Below are 20,950 nucleotides of genomic sequence, written 5' to 3'. Positions count from 1 at the left end.
ATTACCACTATCGTTTATGGGTTAGGCATTAGAGACAACTGCATTCACTTTAAATAGGGCACCACACAATTCCGTTGAGACGACGCCGTATGAACTATGGTTTAGAGAAACCTAAGCTATCGTTTCTTAGAAGTTTGGGGCTGCGATGCTTATGTGAAAAACTTTCAGGCTGATAAGCTCGAACCCAAAGCGGATAAATGCATCTTCATAGAATACCCAAAAATAGTTGGGTATACCTCCTATTTCAGATCCAGAAGCAAAAGTGATTGTCTCTAGAAACGGGTCCTTTCTCGAGGAAAAGTTTCTCTCGAGAGAATTGAGTGGGAGGATGGTGGAGACTTGATGAGGTTATTGAACCGTCACTTCAACTAGTGTGTAGCAGGGCACAGGAAGTTGTTCCTGTGGCACCTACACCAATTGAAGTGGAAGCTTATGATAGTGATCATGAAACTTCAGATCAAGTCACTACCAAACATCATAGGTCGACAAGGATGTGTACTACTTCAGAGTGGTACGTAATCCTGTCTTGGAAGTCATGTTGCTAGACAACAATGAACCTACGAGCTATGAAGAAGCGATGGTGGGCCCGGATTCCGACGAATGGCTCGAGGCCATAAAATCCGAGAGATGATCCATGTATAAAACAAAGTATAGACTTTGAAAGAACTACTTGACGGTCGTAAGGCTGTTGGGTGCAAATGGATTTTAAAAGGAAGACAGACAATGATGGTATTTGTCACCATTAAGAAAGCTCGACTTGTCGTTAAGATGTTTCCCGACAAGTTCAAGGAGTTGACTACGATGAGACTTTCTCACTCATAGTGATGCTAAGAGTCTGTTGGAATTATGTTAGCAGTTACTGCATTCTTTATGAAATCTTGCAGATAGGATGTCAAAACATTGTTTCCTCGATGTTTTTCTTGAGGAAAGGTTGTATGTGATACAACCAGAAGGTTTTGTCAATCCTGAAAGATTCTAACAAGTATGCAAAGCTCCAGTAATCCTTCTTAGGACTGGAGTAAGCATCTCGAAATTGGAATGTACGCTTTGATGAGATGATGAAAGATTTTGGGTTTATACAAAGTTTATGAGAAACTCGTATTTCCAAAGAAGTGAGTGGGAGCACTATAGAATTTTTGATGAGTATATGTTGTTAACATATTGTTGATCAAAAATGATGTAGAATTTCTAGAAAGCATGCAGGGTTATTTGAAAAGTGTTTTTCGATGGAAAACCTGGATTAAGCTACTTGAACATTGAGCATCAAGATCTATGAGGATAGATCAAAAACTCTTAATAGTACTTTCAAATGAATACATACCATGACAAGATTTTGAGGGAGTTCAAAATAGATCAGCAAAGAATGAGTTCTTGGCTGTGTTACAAGGTGTGAGTATTGAGTAAGACTTAAGACCTGACCACGGCAGAAGAGAGAGAAAGGACGAAGGTCGTCCCCTATGCTTTAGACGTAGGCTCTATAGTATGCTATGTTGTGTGCCGCACCTGAAGTGTGCCTTGCCATGAGCCAATCAAGGGGTACAAGAGTGATCCAGGAATGGATCACATGACAGCGGTCGAACTTATCCTTAGTAACTAGTGGACTAAAGAATTTTCTCGATTATGGAGGTGGTAAAAGAGTTCGTCGTAAAGGGTTACGTCGATGCAAACTTTGACACTAATCCGGATGGCTCTGAGTAGTAAACCGGATTTGTATAGTAGAACAGTTATTTGAATAGCTCCAAGTAGCGCATGGTAGCTGCATCTACAAGATGACATAGAGATTTGTAAAGCACACATGGATCTGAAACGTTCAGACCCGTTGATTGATAAACCTCTCTCACAAGCAAGATATGAACATACCCCATGGGTGTTGGATTCATTGCAATCACATAGTGATGTGAACTAGATTATTGACTCTAGTGCAAGTGGGAGACTGTTGGAAATATGCCCTAGAGGCAATAATAAAATGGTTATTATTGTATTTCCTTGTTCATGATAATCGTTTATTATCCATGCTAGAATTGTATTGATAGGAAACTCAGATACATGTGTGGATACATAGACAACACCATGTCCCTAGTAAGCCTCTAGTTGACTAGCTCGTTGATCAATATATGGTTACGGTTTCCTGACCATGGACATTGGATGTCGTTGATAACGGGATCACATCATTAGGAGAATGATGTGATGGACAAGACTCAATCCTAAGCCTAGCACAAGATCGTATAGTTCGTTTGCTAAAGCTTTTCTAATGTCAAGTATCATTTCCTTAGACCATGAGATTGTGCAACTCCCGGATACTGTAGGAATGCTTTGGGTGTGCCAAACGTCACAACGTAACTGGGTGGCTATAAAGGTGCACTACGGGTATCTTCGAAAGTGTCTGTTGAGTTGGCATGAATCGAGACTGGGATTTGTCACTCCGTGTAAACGGAGAGGTATCTCTGGACCCACTCGGTAGGACATCATCATAATGTGCACAATGTGACCAAGGAGTTGATCAAGGGATGATGTGTTACGGAACGAGTAAAGAGACTTGCCAGCAACGAGATTGAACAAGGTATTGGGATACCGACGATCGAATCTCGGGCAAGTACTATACCGGTAGACAAAGGGAATTGTATACGGGATTGATTGAATCCTTGACATCGTGGTTCGTCCGATGAGATCATCGTGGAACATGTGGGAGCCAACATGGGTATCCAGATCCCACTGTTGATTATTGACCAGAGAGATGTCTCAGTCATGTCTGCATGATTCCCGAACCCGTAGGGTCTACACACTTAAGGTCCGATGACGCTAGGGTTATAGGGAAAGTATGTACGCGGTTACCGAATGTTGTTCGGAGTCCCGGATAAGATCCCGGAAATCACGAGGAGTTCTGGAATGGTCCGGAGGTAAAGATTTATATATGGGAAGTCCCGTTTTGGTCACCAGAAAAGTTTCGGGTGCTATCGGTAACGTACCGGGACCACCGGGAGGGTCCCGGGGGTCCACCAGGTGGGGCCACCAGCCCCAGAAGGCTGCGTGGGCCAAGTGTGGGAGGGGACCAGCCCCAGGTGGGCTGGTGCGCCCCCACCAAGGCCCAAGGCGCATGGAGAGTGGGAAGGGGGCAAACCCTAGGTCCAGATGGGCCTTAAGGCCCACCCTAGGGCGCCCCCCTCTCCTCTCCCCTTTGGCTGCCACCCTAGATGGCATCTAGGGCTGCCGCCCCCCCTAGGGAGGGAACCCTAGAAGGGGGCGCAGCCCCTCCCCTCCCCCTATATATACTTGAGGTATTGGGGGCTGCCCAAGACATGATTTGATCTCTCTCTAGGCGCAGCCCTACCTCTCTCCCTCCTCGTCTCTCGTAGTGTTTGGCGAAGTCCTGCAGGAGTCCCGCGCTCCTCCACCATCACCACGCCATCGTGCTGCTGCTGGACGGAGTCTTCCCCAACCTCTCCCTCTCTCCTTGCTGGATCAAGACGCGGGAGACGTCACCGGGCTGTACGTGTGTTGAACGCGGAGGCGCCGTTGTTTCGGCGCTTAGATCGGAATCGACCACGATCTGAATCGCTGCGTGTACGACTCCACCAACCGCGTTCTTATAACGCTTCCGCATTGCGATCTTCAAGGGTATGAAGATGCACTCCTCTCTCTCGTTGCTAGTCTCTCCATAGATTGATCTTGGTGACACGTAGGAAATTTTTTTAATTTCTGCTACGATCCCCAACACACATATCATAGTTTTGAATTAGTTTTGCAGATAATATTATCATGCCCATCCGGTACTATGCTTTAACCCTGCAGGTCCGGGACATGCGTGATGCCAACAACTACTTTCGATATGTTTTTGGCAGTGCTGCTAACATCATTTTTGTGAAGAACAATAGTTGTAAAAAACTGAGTAATATTCTACAAAGTAAATGATGATGTGTCTTAGCATATGGACATATCCTGCAATGCAATAAAGGGTGTTCTCACCCTAAAATTATGGAAGCCAAAACACATAAGGCCCATGAAATGAACAACAACCCTCGACACGCAATAGAGCAGCAAGGAATCTATTCGTGACTTAACAATTAAACAAATAAACGGTAGAAAAGTAGAACGGCGCAGCAAGGCGCGTGTACGCTCCTAGTGATATATGAATCTCACACCTCTAAAGGGATCGAAAGCACGACCTCCGTGAAGTGTATGTCGTGGAACCCAGGGAACCAAAGTACAACCCCTGGTCGAAAATTTCGATCACCTTCAATTGATGTGACCATTCGACCAACGTCCGCCAGACACGCAGCCATCGGGAAGCGGAAGCGCGGTGGTCCTCCTAATTCCTTGACTCCGGCGGCGGTCCTTCCGATTCCCCTCTTGGATCCTCTCATCTAGCAGCTTCACGAATGATAGAAAAAGTGAAATGGAAAAAGGAGAAACGAGTGGAGGTAAGAGATATGGTGGGAGGATAGCTGTGGGTGAACTCCATGGGGCACGTGCCGTGCGGAGGCGACGGTTTATGAGAGACAAAAAAAATCAGTTGGTTGTTTTAAATGATTTTCCAAACTACAGTGCCGTATGTATGCATGTGTGGTTTGCCTATGTATGTACTTTGACCCTAAGGTATAACGGTGAGCGTGTCCGATGAGGCGACTCATTGTTCAGCATGCCGTCCTGTGTTGTTGAGCTCACTCTGAACATGGATGTCCTGGGTCTTCAGGAAGGCGGAGTACCAGCGAGCAGATAGCCTGGCATGTCGTGGGAGCGCCTTGTCGTCGAAATCAACACGGTACAGTCCGTAACGTTCCTGATACCCTGACAGGCACTCGAAGGCGTCCAAGAACGCCCAGGCGAAGTAGCCTTTCACATTGGCTCCACTCCTGCAGAGCAAAACAACATTGTGCATGGTAAGGCCAACTCTGAACTCTGAAGATTTTGAAGAATTTTGTAGTTGAATTACTGACCTTACTGCAGCCAATGTGCTCCCTATGTAGCTCTTTAAGTATTCGGTCCTGTCGATGTCTTCAAGAGTGTCATTACTAGATGATTGACCTGAAGAGAGAAAGGAGATGGGGCAAAATATATCATCAAACATGTATGAACTGCAAATTAACGATGATGCCCATAAACATTAACATGATTTTACATAGAATTATTGGAGATCACTGTAATCAGAAACAAGATGGACTTGCCATTCTCTTGGATATAAATGGGAATGTCTCCGTAGGCTTCTTTCAAGTACAATAACACACGTTGCAATCCTTCGGGATCACTTGGAATGACGTCGGGGGAGCCTGCATTCGCAAGTCGTTCTAAATGTCACAACTTGCAAGATAGACACAATCTATGTATCTCACACAACTGCATGACCTTCAAGCACACATTTCATTATTTTTTTAGTATCATGTGTTGGGTTACAATTTCATATTTGATGTTTCATGTACAAAATAGCTGAATCCAGTCTAGTATCTGACAAACATATTGATGAAAAACTTTACCTTACTGGCTGGCGGGTCTGTTTTAGAAGCTGCATTAATGAAACATATATTTCGTTAGATGTGTCATTTGGATAAAAAATCTCAGAGTTGTAAATCTGCTTCAAAAGTGTAACGAATTTAAGTCCGTTTATATGACAATTTGAACAATCTGTTTGCATCATTATGCTGTTACTAAATAAATGGAACACATTGCCCACTACTGCTGCTACAAAAACTTATGAACAGTAAAACAATGCTGCTTGCCTTTGTAGATAATTGACAAGTCGGCTGTATAGTCACGAGTGCCTTTGTCTAAAGGACGACCATTCACGTAGACAGAATAGTAGTGATTTATCCCAATGAAATCTGCACTACCAATTATAGCTTCAGACTGGATATTAGTGAAGGATAGAAGACGAGAGCCAACAATTTTCTTCATTCTTTCCGGATAATCTCCAGATATCAAGGGCTCTAGTATACTAAAAGGAACCACAGGCCGGTTAGTTCTGCATTCCTTGAGCAAAGCTAGAGTAAAGATAACATACCAGCCCAAAAAGAAGTCCATATATCTTTTTGTTGCTTCTAAATCCTCTGTAGAGTTTGTCATAGGATAAGGCCAAAGGGAGTAAATACTTAGGCCAACAACCCCCTTTTGCATGGCCTACATGCAAAACTCCTTTTTATGGGCAAATAAATCTTTTCATATGAATATACATCATGAGGAAATATATTGTATTTGTGCAGTTAATTGGATCTTATGTTGACAAATCCAAACATGTAACCATATGCCAATGAACTCTTAATTGATAGTGACCTACCCAAAAATATCATGTGGTCCAACAATACTTTCACATTAAAAGAAATTTTATTTTAAAGAATGTATAGGAAGAGAATACTGATGTTTTGAATTTATCTTAGACAGCAACATCAATCTTACTAGCTTACTATCGGAGAAAAACACTGATTCTAATTTTGGGTTCAACATTACTCACTTGATATTTTTCTCTGTAAAGCCTACTGGCTGATGCATGCGCCAATAGCATGTTATGAGCTGCTATATATGGTTCCACTGTAGAGTCACCCACCGTACATTTTGTAGCTCCAAAAGGGTCAGAGCAATGTCCGGGTGCAATCGATCCGCCATCGTAAGATCCCGTCGCACCTACGTTAGGTTCATCTATTATTGTCCAGTACGAGATCCTGTCTCCAAACTGTTTGAAGCAAATATCTGCGAATGCTGTGAAATCATCCCTGCATTTTGCAATAGTACTGCCCGTGAGGAAATACTACATTGAAAGTAGGAACCCTCTTAACATTTTAAGATTTTGAGCAATTTCATCACTACAAGGGAGATATTGTGGAATCTTACACAATTCTAGAGCTTAGCCATCCTCCATACTCATCTTCCAGGATTTGAGGGTAATCAAGCTGGTAAATCATAATATGGACTTGAATGCCTGGGGAAACACTGCGGACACAGATAAGTTTAGATAATGGGGACAAGAGGAAATAGTTTCTGCATTTTTTCTATCAGTGTTGATCATTTACTAGGATACTGACATATATATCTGTTTTGCCAGTACACTCCGTTTATATTAACATACCATGTTGCACTAGCGCATCTATTAGGTTGTTGTAGTACTCGAGTCCTTTTCGATTGACAGCTCCCCTGCCATCTGCAGATCTCGTTAGAAACCAACAATCAGTTTAAATTTTGTGATTTTCTAGTAATAGTGCACTGGAAATATAATGAGAAGTACTTTTACCTGGGATAAGCCTTGACCAGGAGACGGAGAATCTGTAAGCCTCTAGGTTCATGTCAACCATGAGCTTCACATCATCCTGAAACATCAGATCATGTCTGGTTAAAACAGAATGTTCAAATATACAGTGTGGAAATCACAACACTTCAACACAGCAAATAATAATAATAATAATAATAATAATAATAATAATAATAATAATAATAATAATAATATGATAGATACTCCTAGATGCAAGAATAAATTTTATTTTGTTTCTGCCAGAGAAGAGAGGATAATGAACTAGATTGCCTAGTGGGTTGGCTTCTGCGATTGTGGGCGGCCCACTAGGCACTAGGCACTAACCGGCGCCTGCTAGTGCCTAGTGGGCCGGCCCACGAAAGGAATACGCAGCCAACAGTCTCGCGAAAAAAACCCAGCAAAAGAGTGCCGATAGGTGGACTCGAACTCGCGCATTCCTATTGAAGGAATGGTGTAGCTAACAATATGCCTTTCTAATGCCAGTGGTAGATAGCAATGCAAATCCTTAAGAAACAGCATAGGCATAGCCGCGCTATTTATTTATTACGTATTACACACTAGCACTTATATTTTTGAATTACTTGGACGAGTTTATTTTTTTATGAAAAATAGTTCATCATAATTTGGAAAAATTTCACGATTTTTTAAAAAATTCATGAATTTGAAAAAAGTTTATCAAATTCAAAAAAATCATCGCTTTTGAATAAAATCATGAATTAGAAAAAAAGTTCACCAAATTTGGAAAAAGTCTCATCAATTTTGAAAAACGTTTACTGAATTTGAAAAAAGTTCATTGATTTTGAAAAAAAATCAAATTTGAAAAGAAAAGTTCATCATCTTTTATGAAAAAATCATCAAATTTGAAAAAAGTTCAAGAGTTTTGGGGAAAATGGTGCATTTCAGAAAACAAAAAAAGAACAAGAAAAAAGAAAAAGAAAAAAAAACAAATAAAAACGTGCATCCTGGGAAAACCGAGGAAGGTAATAAATCGTAGACAAAAGCAAGGATAAACGAAGTCGGCGGGCTAGCCTAGTGGTCACTACTGTTGTCTTGAAACACTCGGGTTGGGGGTTTGATTCTTGTTACCCGCCTGTTTGCAAAATGCACAGTAATGGGCGCTTGAAACGCCAACCGCTTGTGTGCTCGCTTCTTGAAAAATCTACATACATGTGTACCCGGCTTGTAAATCATACCGTAAGTTGGATAAGCTGGGAAGTGTTTGTGGCCAGGGCGCCGGCCGAACCATTGTGCCGGTCGCGCTCCGTGCGTTGGATCTCTTTTGATCCAAGGGACGTTGTCTGCGCCACGTGTCACCACAGACCCATGTTTTTTTTAACTCGCACAGGTTATCCCTTCCCCAGTTTTTGCTGCAACCGCACGGGGTCGTTATTTCGGTGCCCGGCGGCGGCGGCCCAGGGCGGATCTCGATTCTCCGGCGATCTATGGCTTCCCCGGATGGTAACTCTCCCCTCCTGCTCTCCCTTTTCGTTGTTGTCTTCCCCTCCCCCGTTGGCTTTAGGGTTAGGGCGGGTTATGATGCGGGCGAGTCGTTTGTGTTCCCGCGGGCCGGCGCCGGCGCCGGCGCGGACGGGGACGGGGTGGTGTTCCCGTGGGTCGAGGGAGGGGGCGGGGTGGTGTTCCCGTGGGCAGAGGGAGGGGGCGGGTGGTGTTCCCGCGGGCAGATGGAGGGGGCGGGGTGGTGGATTTGAAGGATTTGAATCTTGTGTTCAAGAGGGATTTGGGATGGGATTGGGATTAGGGTTGGATCTCGTCTTGTTCGGGGAAATTCAATGTTTCCTGTCCTGAGCTGTGTTCCATCACGGCGCCAAGGGGACGGAGTGAGCTGGAAGCGGCCGGAACCAGGCTGCGTGTTGGCTTTGCGCGCACGCGTTTGGTGCTTCCGTTTCTTAAAATCTGGAGGAAAGTCCCTCTGAATCGTTCAGCAGCACAGAGTGTCAAGCTCCCCGCGTTCGGTGGGAGATTTCTGGTGACAAGTGACAGGTTGTTGTTTGTCCATCCATCGTATTTCTCCGTCGGTAGTACTGGTGCTACTACTCTGTAAGACTGTAGCTGTACTGGGTGTGTACGCTGTGCCCAATCATTTTGCTAGATCACCATGATGATGAGATTTACTGCCACAGGGTGTCAGGGAGGGACGTACTAATTTCAGACCATTGTAGTAGTAGTACTAGTACCTAGCAAACATGAATAATTATTACTCCATGTGCATTGGAGTAGTACTTGGTAATGCTAGTGCTAAACCATCTGATTTCAGGTTATTTATCCAGGTATATATGGCTTTGCTTATTTCATCAGCAGACAGTTATATGGATTTTACATTGTTGCATCACACTTTCTTGAGTAGTCATTATCCGGTCTGATGGTCTCGTGTTAACATTTTTTGGGTCACTAATGATTAGTAGAAATAATCAGTTCGTTGAAGGTTACATTTGTATATGTTACTAAGTTGAACATTAGCAGAACTAGATGCTTTACTAATCAATGCAGCTTATTCATATTTCCCAGTCACTACTCAAACTTCAGAGAATAGTGGGACTAAACTAGACATGGTAGGGACAACGCAATATGACACTTACAAGTTACAGCCAATGTTAGTAATAATAGGACTGTCTCCCCAAATTGGCTAATGGCAGTTATGGTCAAAATACCTGATCATCACATGTAGTAATTTTGTTAAATATTATTTTTCACAAAATTCTTAGTTAAGGCTGAAGTGAAACAAACATGACCCTAATGCTGAAGCGAAACAAACATGGCCCTAATGCTGTGCTAACTGAAGGACATGTTTTATTCTGTACATTTTTTATGTGTGCTTGTATGTTTCTTATGTTTTACAGATTTTTTAGGTGTTCTTGTATGTTTTTTCCTAGTTACTGATGATGCAGTTTTAGGGTTTTATTGACTTGTTTTTTTTCCTTTTTGTAGATGTCGCAGGCACCGCTGGTGAGAATGAAGGGAGTAAGAAGGTTAAGAAGAAGACCAAGAAGAAAGGCAATCTATGTGGCTTTAAGTCAAGGTTTAACTCAAAAAGGCTGGCTGAGATTGGGAAGCAAGTATCACCAGAAAAACAGAGAATCATAAGGGAGGGACCGTTTGGAGACTTGTTGGACATCTAGTCTTTCAAGGTGCCCCATGAGCTCATTGAGTTTGTTGTGATGAACACGAATCACATACTCTCTGAGTTCAAACACAAGAACAAGCCCATCACCTTCAGCAAGCTCATGGTGAAAAGGATTTTCAACGTGCCATCCGGTGATAGACCCGTGAAGCTTCTTAAGAAGAGTGATGAACATGATCTTCGCAGCATCTACAAGGAGGGGAATAGGGCTCCAATCGCCCATGTTGTCAAGTTGCTCACTAGTTGCAGCAATGAGGACGTGGTTATGATAAATAGGACTTGGACACTCCTTGCGTTGGCAACAGTTTTGTGCCCAGGCACTGACAATATGGTGAATCTCGAGTATCTAGCTTCCTTGGAAGATATGTCTTTGGTGCATGAATTCGCTTGGGATGAGCACTTGTTGGCACGAGCGATGGAGGAGGTTGGAGTCTTTCAAGAGAAGAAGAGGATGCAAGCAAATACAGACAAAGCAGCGGAGTTTCAGATCGCTTCATGCCTTCCCATGTTAGCGGTATGCAATGCAACAAAATGAAATACATGCATTTTTTTCTTTGCTGCATGAAACCTTTTATACATTTCTATAGCTCGCATTTATGTTTTTGTTGGCTAATGTCCTTTTCCATTCTATGCAGATCATATACATGGATCATATTGATATTCCGGCCGGCCTCCCAAATGAGCATGCCATTGATTATTCCGTGCCAAGGATACATTTTGTTTGTCAAAAGGATTTTGATTGGTTGGATAAAGTTGACAAGAACAAGCTCACTCTTGTAACAACCTTTCTACGGAAAACACACCCAAGTAATTTTGCTACATCCCGCCTATGTACTTTCCTTTGCCAATGGAGTATTAAGACCCCCCTGTTTTTTGCTCACTGAATTTGCATGTAGCAATCTTTGCTTTTCCATTTAGGTTATGGCAGCCTTCTTATTTCCGCCACTCATGTTTTGTTTTCCTAGATACGGAGTTTGTGCAACACCCCCTATGCAGCACAACCCGCGGGACAAGAAGTTGGTGCTGAAGCAGCCAGTGGGCAGGGAGTTGGTGCTGAAGCACCTAGTGGCCAAGGAAGCCAAATTCAAGGTGCTGAAATTCCAGCAAAGGACTCTCAATCAAACGAGGCTCAACAAAATGTTGAAGCTGAACCACACCTATCATCCTCGCTCAATGATTGGCTGCAGCAATCATTCCCTAGAATGCAAGATCTAAGGGTACTTTTCCCCCATCTACACTATCTTTTTCTTTGTATTCATTTCCTGTTTTGCCTTTGGCTTTGCATTATTTACTATACCCAGTTGCAAGTGTATATTTTGTTTGCTGCATCCCTCATTCTGATGTGCTACAACCATGTTATGTTTTTGCTTCATATGTGGTTTAAGTTCATACCTACTAGGCTTTTTTTACTGCATCCATATGTCTAGTGTACTACAACTACATTATGTTTTTGTTTCAAACATGTCATAATTTTGCTACATCCATATCCATAATTTGCTACCTAGAGGTATAGACCATTTGTTTTTTATGCTTCATCCATGACAGTAAATTGCTGCAATCACACTGTTTATTTGATACATAGTGACACAGCAGCACACCTACTTCTCAAAATCTGGGTTTACTTGTCACTAAAAATATTGGCCACTTGCCTTCTTGTAGGTACCAACTCAGTTTCAAATGCTATATGACAAGCACAAGGGTATTTTTGGTGCAGAGGTGGATGGTGTAGCAGGCAAGTTTGGACAGTGTTTAAAGGAATTGTAGTGCAACCAGATGGCCGCTCTCCTTCGTGATGTTGGAGACGCCATCACAGCTACCAATGAGCCCAACTTTTCCTTTGAAGCACCTATCATGGACGAATGTCACGGAAAAGAGAATGATGCTAAAACTGCAAATGCCGACATTGGTGCTCAAGCTCAAGCTCAAGGTACAACACCTAGCATCAACAAGGATGAAGTCACCGGATTGAACCTAGAAGTTGCAATAGAGGCTGCGGAAACTCGTGAGCAACAAAGAGTGAGTTTCGAGATGGAAGACAACGCCTCATCTCACAGCCCCCCACTCTTCTATGATGCACCCAGGAGTGCGACAGCCGGCATTTGGGACGACGAGCCATCCTGTGAGTTGTTCCCAAAGGGCTCCGAAGACTATGAGATGATCCATTCCACAGATGAGCCTATAATTAAGAAGAGCACAGTCAGTCCCATCTATGCAAACATCCCCGTGTTTCCTGTTTCAGACGATGATGACAGCCCAAGTATGCTTTCTTCATCTTGCATCATTTCTTTTTGTTTTTCTCCATATCATTTTTTCACAATTGTGTGATTCCAGCAAATTCTTTTTGTACAATCTCTTGCAAACTCATCCATTTGTATTTTTTTGCTACAGCTGCTAAGATGGTCACTACAGAAGAGCATTTTGCTGATGCAAGCAGTGGCCCTAGCACACATGACAAGAACACTAGGAAGAAGAGGATGGCCAAAGTTCCAGCCATAAAAAATACCAAGGCAAAGAAGCAAAAGGTCGACAAGGCTGCAGAAATGTATGAGAGGTTTGTAAAACACGGGAAACCATTGAGGAAATCACAACCCAATGAACAAGTGTGAGCTACCTAAGCCTTATCTGTTTTTGCTTTCTATTTTTTATTTTTTCTGCTCGAAACAAATGATTCATTCGGTTTCATCTATGGTAACAGGACACCTTTCATCAAGCTAGGTGGATTTTACATTGGATACAAGAAATTCCTTGTATGCTTCAAGCCTCGCGGGGATATGAATGATGAGGTCATGTCACTATGTATCAAGATGGACAACATTGCATCCCGTGCAGCAAAAGAACCGGAGCTGAAGAAATACATTTTCTCAGTCCACGCGGGGGTAAGTTTTTGTAAAAACAAGCAATGCTTCATTCTTTTCTTTCTTTTTACATTTTCGTTGCAACACACACTAACCATTTTGTTGTATCTTTCAAGTAGATCCTACTAAAACAAGACCCATCAACTTTCCAACTAGCAAAACTCATGGCTGAGCTTGAAAGGGCTATGAAAGTGTTCAAGGTTCAAAAGTTTGACCTCGTAAGTTTCACGAAGCTTTCTTTTGTTCCACACCACAAATAACTTCCAAATATGATCCAATGATGTGACGCGGCTGTAACATTTTTTACATGTTCTGAGTACCTTTTCGCCTTTCTTTTGTTTTTTGCAGCTCTTTTTCACAATTGTTCATGATCGCCATTGGATAGTTGTTTGCACAAACTTGCTTCACAAGCAGTGGAATGTATTTGACTCAATCCATTCAAAAGGAAAACAATATCCTTTGAAGAAGCAAGCCAATAACCTGGTATGCTCATGCTCTCTAATTTTTTCTGTTTAGCCTTCTGATTCATCTACATAAATGCCCTGTTGTCATCTTTACACACCTCATTTTATTTTTAAAACTTTTGTGTGTGTTTTCGGTGCTAGATCACAAACTTTGCAACCCTCGCAAAAGAGTGCAGCGAATTCAATGTCAATGTTGGATCATTCGCCCGTGTTGACCTAGAGGATTACCCAAAGCAAGATACCCTGTGAGTTTTCTTTTTGAATTTTGCTTCAATCATGTGTTCCATTTCAACATTTTGTTTTTTCAACTACGCATGGGAAGTATGATGGAGAACTTTTTATTATCTCACAGATGTGATTGTGGTTTTTTTGGGCTCAAGTATGTGGAGAACTATGATGGGAAGTCAATGAGAGAGTTCAAACAGGTACACATTTTTAATTTTTTTTGTCTTGTCATTTTGTTACAATCTACTTTCTTTGTTTTCAATACTCATGCAACAGAAGAATACCATGTTTTGTTGTTGCTTCATATGTGGTTCAAGTTTGTACCTACTAGGCTTTTTTAGCTACATCCATATGTCTAGTTTGCTACAACTACATTCTGCTTTTGCTTCATCCATATCATAATTTTGCTACATCCATATCAATTTTTTGCGGTGGATGGATGTGAACTTTTTGCATTCATCACTCATGCAACACAAGAATAACTAGTATCATACTTGCTTACTTTTTGTATTCATTTTTTACAGGAAGACATGGCGCGATACCGCATCGATGTGGCATACAACCTTTTCAGCCACCCAATGAACAACGCCCCAAAGGAGCGGGCGTTCAATGATGAGTTGGCGGCTTGATTTTCTGGAAGGTTCAAGACGAACAAGCTTGTTTCTTCGTTAGGTCTAGATCATGTCCGAAGTGGTAGCGTTCTGATAGGATTAGAGTAGTGCGCGTTCGTATGTAAACTGTTGATACCTCCAGTAAACATGTGTCCTTTTGGTATGTAAACCGATGATAACTTGATATTTGGATGATGCACTTATGTTTTTAATGGATGCGTTCTTCTGTTTGCCAACATGATCATGCGGTGACAATTGTTTTTTGTTTCACTGGTTCTGAAATATGAAAATATTTCAAACTTCATCCATTGAAGTTTCAAGGGAATCTCTATGCATTTTCCCCCTCAAAACATATTTTCTGAAAAATAATATGTGAATGCTACTTTTTGTCACACACTTATATTGCTGGAAGCTCATAGGAAATAGCTACAACCTTCTGTTAAATTTGTTGCAGAGCCAAAATATATTTTTTTTACCTGCAAATTAGCTACATCCCTACAATATTTTCGCTGGAAGCATAACGTAAATATGCTTCCTTTCCCAACTTTTGCTGTACAGCTAAATCAACACTTTAAATCATTCAAGGCTTTTTCCTTTTCAAACTTGTTATTTTTGCTTCAACCATGTTTGCAAAAAGCTTCAACCATGTTTCCTAAAAGCTGCAACCATATTTTGCAAAAGTTTCAACCATACTTTGAAAAAGTTACAACCAAGTTTTCAAAAGCTTCAACCATGTTTCCTAAAAGTTGCAACCTTGTTTACAGAAGCTTCAACCATGTTGTTAAAAAGCTGCAACCATGCTTTCCAGAAATCTTATAAACATGTTTTCTTGAAGCTTCAAACATGTTTCCTAAACGCTTCAACCATATTTTCAAAAAGATTCAACCATGTTTTTCAAAAGCTTCAACCATGCTTTTCAAAAGCTTAAAACATGTTCTTCTTAAGAATGGATCAAGCTGTGATTACAACAACCATTGAGTACTATTTTAAAAAAAATAAGAAAAAACCCACATTATGCTTTTTTTTAAATTCTACTTTTGGCACCATCATACTACAAAAAGTAAGCTCTCACAAACATATAACAATAAGAATTTATTTAAAAACAACTCTTGTAAAAAGCAACATTCTGCTTTTTTCAAACCACGCATGTAGTAATATGTTGCAATCCCACAAAACAAACATTCACAGCTAGTCAACACAACTTATTATCATAAGTCATGGGGTGTTACAAGGCAATTCATCATTTTTTCCCTCACGAAAATATCCTAAAGTGTAAGGATTGTTTCGACACCCGGAGCTTTCACGCTCGCACTCGCAGCAAGAAAAGCTGCAAGGAGTTGGCAATCCTTCACGTTGTGATCTTCATCTTCACAATATTTGCATGGAGTCTTCTTTTCCCTTGGCTTTGGAGCTTTCTTCGTTTTCGCCGTGTCCTTCTTTGCTTTCTTCTTCATTTCATCTTCTCGAATCTCAATTAGTGGTTTCCTGCGCTTCTCTTTCTCCTTTGGCCCCCCCTTCTTTGCAGACTTTGGTGGGTTCCGCAGTCCTACGGGGGGTGGATCCCGCTGACCTGTACTTGGACCTCCTGAGACTTGTTCGTGTCCTGCATGACCTTGGCCTTCTTCGTCTCCTGCAAACCCATCAGTTGCTCTAGCTTTTATTGCAGCAACCCCAACACTGCCCTGATCAATTAGCCCAGAGACAAAACTATAAGCTTCATCATTGAAGCAAGCATCAGAAGCGAGTTTCCCAAACTTCCGGCATAGAGAGTTAAACTTTAGGGTGTTTGTCGTGGGGACGCCGAAATGCATAGCTCTATGCCCATCGCCCGGTTCAGGCGCAAGGTCGGTTGCTCTCTTAGACCATCTTGGAAGCATGTAAGTCGCAGGTATCGTTTGCACATTCAGGTGCACCATGACACGGATGATATGTGGGCAGATCAGCCCACACATCTCAAACATGTTGCAGGTGCACATGTATGCCTGATCTTTAGGAGCAACACGCACCGTGTACACTTTTGGGTTGACGCCATAGTTTGCAACAAGGCGAAACCAGATGACATCCCCTTGCAGCTGATATTGCAGACCATAGCCTGTTGATTTAGCCAATAGTTTCTGAAACTTGGAAAATACCTCTCTGGTATAGAAATCTGCAGCTTGCTTTTCAATGTTGTAGCTGCAAACAAAAAAAGCTTCCAACATCAATAATAATTGCTACATATGTTTCAAAGAAATGCTGCAACCACACTGTGTTGGAAAACTAAAAAAAATGCTACATGACTTTGGACTTACTTGCCCCAGAGCGGAGGCCTCGTCGCTTCATTGATGAAGCCAGCATTGTCTTCACGATCAAGCATTAGTTCCTGGCAAAGCTCAAACTGCTGGACAAATGTCCAAACCGAGTCTCCATGATGATTTAAAGTCTTGAAGTAGGAATTCAGGCCCTCGGACCGCCCGGTTGTTCCTGTGAATGGGAAGAACTTATCCTATATACCTAAGAGATTCATCCCCACTATCTTAGTTATCTTAACATGCAACCTATCCACATCATCAAGTAGGTCCACCATGTAAAAACATTTTCCCACTAACTCTTCATGCACATGCTCCCACTAACTCTTCATGCGCATGCAACCTATCACAATTAACTATTAACTATTTTTTGTGCCCTCTCAAGCATCCATAACATTCTAGGTTTCTTTTGCTATATATATATGTGTGTGTGTGTGTGTGTGTGTGTGTGTCTTGACGTCATACGATCCACTCCAAATGTCCAACACGAGTCCCTGTTTAACCATTTGGTTAGAATTCATGTGTTTTTAATGTGATCATTTGATTTCGAAATCCCAAACATCCATATTTTCTCATTCCCATTCTCTTGCGCTACATGTCCATGTTTTTTCTCCTACAAGCCATAGAATTGCGCTAGATGTCTTGATTCCATCGAAACCCGGTGTTCCAAGCAACCTTTTTTAGTGATGGAACTAAGCTTCACCTAATGATGAAGCATCCATGGTTGCACACGAGACAAGACAAATAAAAATAATTAGAGCTACCTGGGCATATTATGGTGAGAAGCATGATGTACTCAACAGTGGCCTCATGAATTAGAAGCGACTTTTTTATATAGAAAATCAAAATCAAATTATGAGTTAAATCGCATTTTATTTCTCTGTGCGACCAATTTTTTATGAATCCACATCTATAATTGGTACCATAGTTTTAGGTTTAGCCAAGGGTAGAGATGTCTCCACTGTCTCTACTCAACATTGTTTTCATCACATATCGCCTCGCCGATATATTGTCAATATAATAAATTAACAGAATAAAAATCACACTCATTTTTGGATTTTTCATAAAAAAATAAATTTTTACTCTAAACAACATTTCTTTAAAAAACATCAAATTATACTATATTTCATATTTTTTTACATGCTTTAAAACATCAAATTGTTTTTAACAGTTCTCGCAGCAACGCGCGGGGTATCATCTAGTTCCTAAAGTACACAGGAGCCCACATCTCCCTGCTGTCCCACATGTTCTTCAGGTGTTTCTTATCAGCCACACCAGATGACTCGACCATCTGCTTCCACCGTTCTTCAAACTCCTCAACGGTATCGGAATCATTGATGCAACCATAGAATGCTTCAGCAAAAGGCTCATCCTTGCCCAACATCTTCCCTAGTTTCGTCCTTGCAACCCGGAAGACGTGCCACTTGCAACATCTGTGTGTTGAATGTGGAAATACCATTGAGATGGCTTTAGCCATTGCCTGGTCTTGATCGGTCATAATGTTCAACGGATGCTCGTTATTTATTGCCAACATCCATTGCTGGAAGACCCACTTGAAAGTTTCGATGGTCTCATCAGGCAACAAAGCGCACCCCAAGCAAACAGTATGTGTGTGGTTGTTAATGCCAACAATCGGAGCAAAGGGCAAGTTGTAGCGATTGGTGCAGAATGTGGTGTCGAAAAACACACAATCTTTGTACTTTGGATACAAGGCCCTTGTTCTCCCATCAACCCAGAAAAGTGCTCTAATAGCTCCATCTTCTTCTAGCTTCGAGAAAAAGAAGTTGGGATTCTCCACTTGTCTTCTCTCAAAGTACTCGATTGTCAGCTCCAAATCACGCTCTGACAGGCCCCTTCGCAGCTTTGCTCTTGCATTTGTCACATCAGTCTTCACATACGGCAAACTCCTAGGATCGCAACATCGTGCATCTCCAAGCAAACCCATCATATTAGCCGTTGATATGTTGCGATAGTGCAGCGAAGTGATGTATTGCATGTCTGCATCGGGGATCTTTCTGTGAGAGCGGCAAAATCTTCGACGCCCCCTTTGCAATATCAGCTGGTGTGTGTGATCGGCCTCAAAAACTGTCACAACCCAGCTACCTTCTTTGAGGCTAACACCCATATGAGCCTTGCAAACATACCGCTCCAACCGGTTTCTTCGCCTCTTGTCGCTCACATCCATATAGATGCCAGCTTGTTTGCTTGGAGATTTTTTATTACTAGCATAGCTCATATCAACATCATCACTTTGATTTCTTGTAGCCCGTCAGAAATGCTTCCACCAACATTCTTAGAAGGATCTTTCCGTGAGTGTATGCACTCAAAAACTCTATAGATTAGGATGCGCTTCTGTTCCAAGCTATTTTTCCTACTATGCTTTGATGTCAGAATGCGAGTTCCAAAGCCCATCTTCGAAGCATATTCATTGTAAACATGCTGAGCTTCTTCAACATTGTCAAAAATCATTCCAACAAAAGGGACAACTGGCTGTGATGATATATCTTCATCTGGTTCATCAACAAGTGTTGCAGCATTTCCATTGGCATTGTCACCGGTCACACGGGCATTGCAATGGTTTGGAGCTGCACCATCCGTGTTCAGCTGCAAGGAATCGTCACTATCATGTCCCAGAGTATCATTCAGATCAATGCCATCATCTTCTTCTTCGTGTGCAACATTTTGCATATCATCATCAAGGAAAATCGATGGCTCCACAGCAACATTCTGCAACAAAATCAGCACCCAAGTCAGTTTTTTTTGCTGCATGAAAAAACATGCAAAAAACACAAACAAAAAAGTGGATGCAGCATGTCAATCACAATCCCCAAACAACTCCTGCATGCAACATTTTAGGATGTAGCATGTAACATCCAGCAAGTAGCATGTAGCAAATGCAACACATACTTGTAACATTTTACTAGCAGACAGCAGGAAAATGCTAGCATTAATTGACAACATATCAGAAACATTACACAAAAATCAAACACAAGTATGTTGAGAACATCTCTTTTTAATCTCATGCTCATCAATTGAAATCAAAGGTTGCAACATTTTGTTGTGAACAAAAGAATCTAGGGTTGCAATTGGAAATCATACTAGATCAATTTCATCCCGTCCATGTCGTGTTGCATCTTGGAAGACCACACCAGGATTGTAGTACCGTTGCAGCACCGGTCCACTACCACCAGGGCCTTGCCGCCTCGGGGGACTTCGGCCATGAACGGCAGCGGAGCTCGAGCCCAAATTCATGGAGGCAAGAAGGTCATTACGGATGTAAGACATGGTCGAAGCAATTCCAAGGCCGCTTGATAGATGGGGAAGCCCCTCCTCGACGTGATTCAGCCGTGGGGAACTTAAAACAGGAGGATCCGGCCGCCGCCGCCGCGGATCGGAGGCGGGCAGACGCGGGGGATCCAGCTCCCCTGTTTTTCTCGTTGTGGCTGTTTGTATAACGGTTGCAACAAAATGTGTTTTTTTTGCTGCAACGGTTGGCTCGGTACACACTCGCGCGCAGATCTAACGGTTCGCGCTAACCGCATCGGACGGCTCGGGCTCGACCGGCCGAACCGTTGCGCCGGCGCAGATCGCTGCCCACAAAGTAATCACCAGGCATGAGACGTGCCCGTGGCTATCAATTCAAATATTGCGTGCGTGCGTGACTTGCAAATACCAGAATCGATCAAGTCGATTGGTCGCTAGCTAGTAGGTACGCACGTGAGTGTTTCACCCAATAAATCAACCAGGTGTGTTTCTTTTGCCGTGTATATTGTATCGGCCAGCAGCGAGGTTGATTGGGAGTGAAATCACCAGCGTCATCTTATCGTCATTTGTCGTCGGTCATCGTGTGTCCTCGAAAAGTGCTCGGCGACGTGGACTGGGCCAACAGAGAAAATATGCAAGATCAGAATACCGGCTAGGGAAATGAAAGATTGTGTGTGACTTGGCACTACGAAAAGACAAGGGTGTTATGTAACGCCTCGGACACACCCGTCGGTGGTCGTTACTCCTGGCGGGATCTAGATTGGCCCCACAGATGAATACTAGTCTTTTCTACGCACTTTGTTCTCACTCGTGCGCACCCGGGAGCAACTTCCTGATCGGTCACTCATCCTGACACTACTCCAAGCTGAGCAC

At 42.4% G+C, this 20,950-nt stretch overlaps 2 protein-coding genes and 1 pseudogene across 2 annotated transcripts; 1 reads left to right on the top strand and 2 right to left on the bottom strand.

The window, feature by feature from the left end:
* Nucleotides 1–4,624: 4,624 nt before the first annotated feature.
* Nucleotides 4,625–7,756, bottom strand: LOC147981256 (beta-glucosidase 5-like). Its single transcript, XM_087515915.1, has 11 exons — nt 7,694–7,756; nt 7,214–7,289; nt 7,052–7,123; nt 6,817–6,904; nt 6,440–6,698; nt 5,993–6,108; nt 5,712–5,926; nt 5,474–5,497; nt 5,163–5,264; nt 4,935–5,022; nt 4,625–4,850 (listed from the first exon to the last, which is right to left on the bottom strand). Exons 1-11 carry the CDS (start codon nt 7,754–7,756, stop codon nt 4,625–4,627), a joined length of 1,329 nt encoding a protein of 442 aa, XP_087372041.1.
* Nucleotides 7,757–8,673: 917 nt separating this feature from the next.
* LOC147981255 (uncharacterized) lies at nt 8,674–14,496 on the top strand (annotated as a pseudogene).
* Nucleotides 14,497–15,790: 1,294 nt separating this feature from the next.
* Nucleotides 15,791–18,347, bottom strand: LOC147981254 (protein FAR1-RELATED SEQUENCE 5-like). The gene is made up of 3 exons (XM_087517065.1): nt 18,017–18,347; nt 16,817–17,009; nt 15,791–16,700 (listed from the first exon to the last, which is right to left on the bottom strand). The coding sequence occupies exons 1-3, from the start codon at nt 18,345–18,347 to the stop codon at nt 15,791–15,793; spliced, it is 1,434 nt and encodes a 477-aa protein (XP_087373191.1).
* Nucleotides 18,348–20,950: the final 2,603 nt, after the last annotated feature.

Source organism: Triticum urartu, chromosome 3A (genome assembly GCF_056163025.1).
Source record: "Triticum urartu cultivar PI428250 chromosome 3A, HENAU_Tu73, whole genome shotgun sequence".
Classification (NCBI taxonomy): Eukaryota; Viridiplantae; Streptophyta; class Magnoliopsida; order Poales; family Poaceae; genus Triticum; species Triticum urartu.
This window is presented reverse-complemented; position numbering and strand designations above follow the sequence as displayed.